Source organism: Cotesia glomerata, unplaced genomic scaffold, assembly GCF_020080835.1.
Source record: "Cotesia glomerata isolate CgM1 unplaced genomic scaffold, MPM_Cglom_v2.3 scaffold_3210, whole genome shotgun sequence".
Classification (NCBI taxonomy): Eukaryota; Metazoa; Arthropoda; class Insecta; order Hymenoptera; family Braconidae; genus Cotesia; species Cotesia glomerata.
The window spans coordinates 1-1,099 of NW_025403786.1; the positions used below are offsets into that span (position 1 = coordinate 1).

General features: G+C 31.6%; 1 protein-coding gene across 1 annotated transcript; it reads left to right on the plus strand.

Annotated features, from left to right (window-relative positions):
- The first annotated feature begins 76 nt into the window (after window positions 1–76).
- LOC123274392 (ATP-dependent DNA helicase PIF1-like) lies at window positions 77–1,006 on the plus strand. The gene has a single exon (XM_044741990.1). It carries the CDS (start codon window positions 77–79, stop codon window positions 1,004–1,006), a length of 930 nt encoding a protein of 309 aa, XP_044597925.1.
- The last annotated feature ends 93 nt before the right edge of the window (window positions 1,007–1,099 follow it).

Sequence of the window (1,099 nt, forward strand, 5' to 3'; positions counted from 1 at the left end):
TTGTAATATAAGTAAACAAAGTGATGCTGCGAAAGTTTTTAAAGAATGCTCTGTTATCGTATAGGATGAATATACTATGTCACATAAAAGAGCTCTAGAAGCAGTAAATAGAACAATGAAAGATATAAGAAATGATCAACGTGAAATGGGTGGTATAACACTTGTATTAGCAGGTGATTTTCGACAGACATTGCCTGTTGTCAAACGAGGTACCAGAGCCGATGAAGTTAATGCGTGTTTGAAATCTTCTAATTTATGGCCAAATTTCGATCAGTTATCATTATCAACAAATATGAGAGTTCATTTATATGGCGATTTAAACGCCGAAGAATTTTCCAGTATGCTTTTGGAAATTGGCAACGGAAATGTAGAAGAGGAAAATGGTAAAATTAAAATACCTACCGGTATTGGAACAATGGTATCAAATTTAGATGAATTAATAAAAAACGTCTATCCTGATGTAAAAAATTTAAAAACAAAATCAACTACTTGGTTAAGCGAAAGATCAATTTTAACATCAATGAATGATCATGCGTCTAGAATAAATGATATGATTTTGAGTTTATATGAAGAAGAAGAGAAGGTTTATTCATCTATTGACACGGTAGTCGAGCAAGATGATGCTACCAACTTTCTCGTAGAATTTTTGAATTCTCTGAATCCACCTGGAATGTCGAATCATATTTTGAAACTTAAAATCGGAGCACCAATTATGCTTATTAGAAATTTGAGCTCTCCAAAATTATGCAATGGAACTCGCCTACAAGTGATATCATTAAAGCAAAATATTATTGAAGCTAAAATTATCACAGGATGTGGATCAGGTGACATTATTTTTATACCCTGTATACCAATCATTTGTACTGATTATGAATTTCAATTTAAACGTATTCAATTTCCTATTCGAGTATGTTTTGCAATTACAATCAATAAGTCTCAAGGTCAAACATTGAAAATAGCAGGTGTAGATTTGTCAATTGAATGTTTTTCTCATGGTCAACTTTAAGTTGCGTTTTCTAGAGTTGGAAATACTGAAAATTTGTTTATTTTAGCAGAAGGAAACATGACAAGAAACAGAGTTTACAAAGAAGTATTAGTA

What these genes read in the sequence shown, in the direction of transcription:
- LOC123274392 (XM_044741990.1), top strand. Translation starts at nt 77, where the DNA reads ATGTCACATAAAAGAGCTCTAGAAGCAGTAAATAGAACAATGAAAGAT.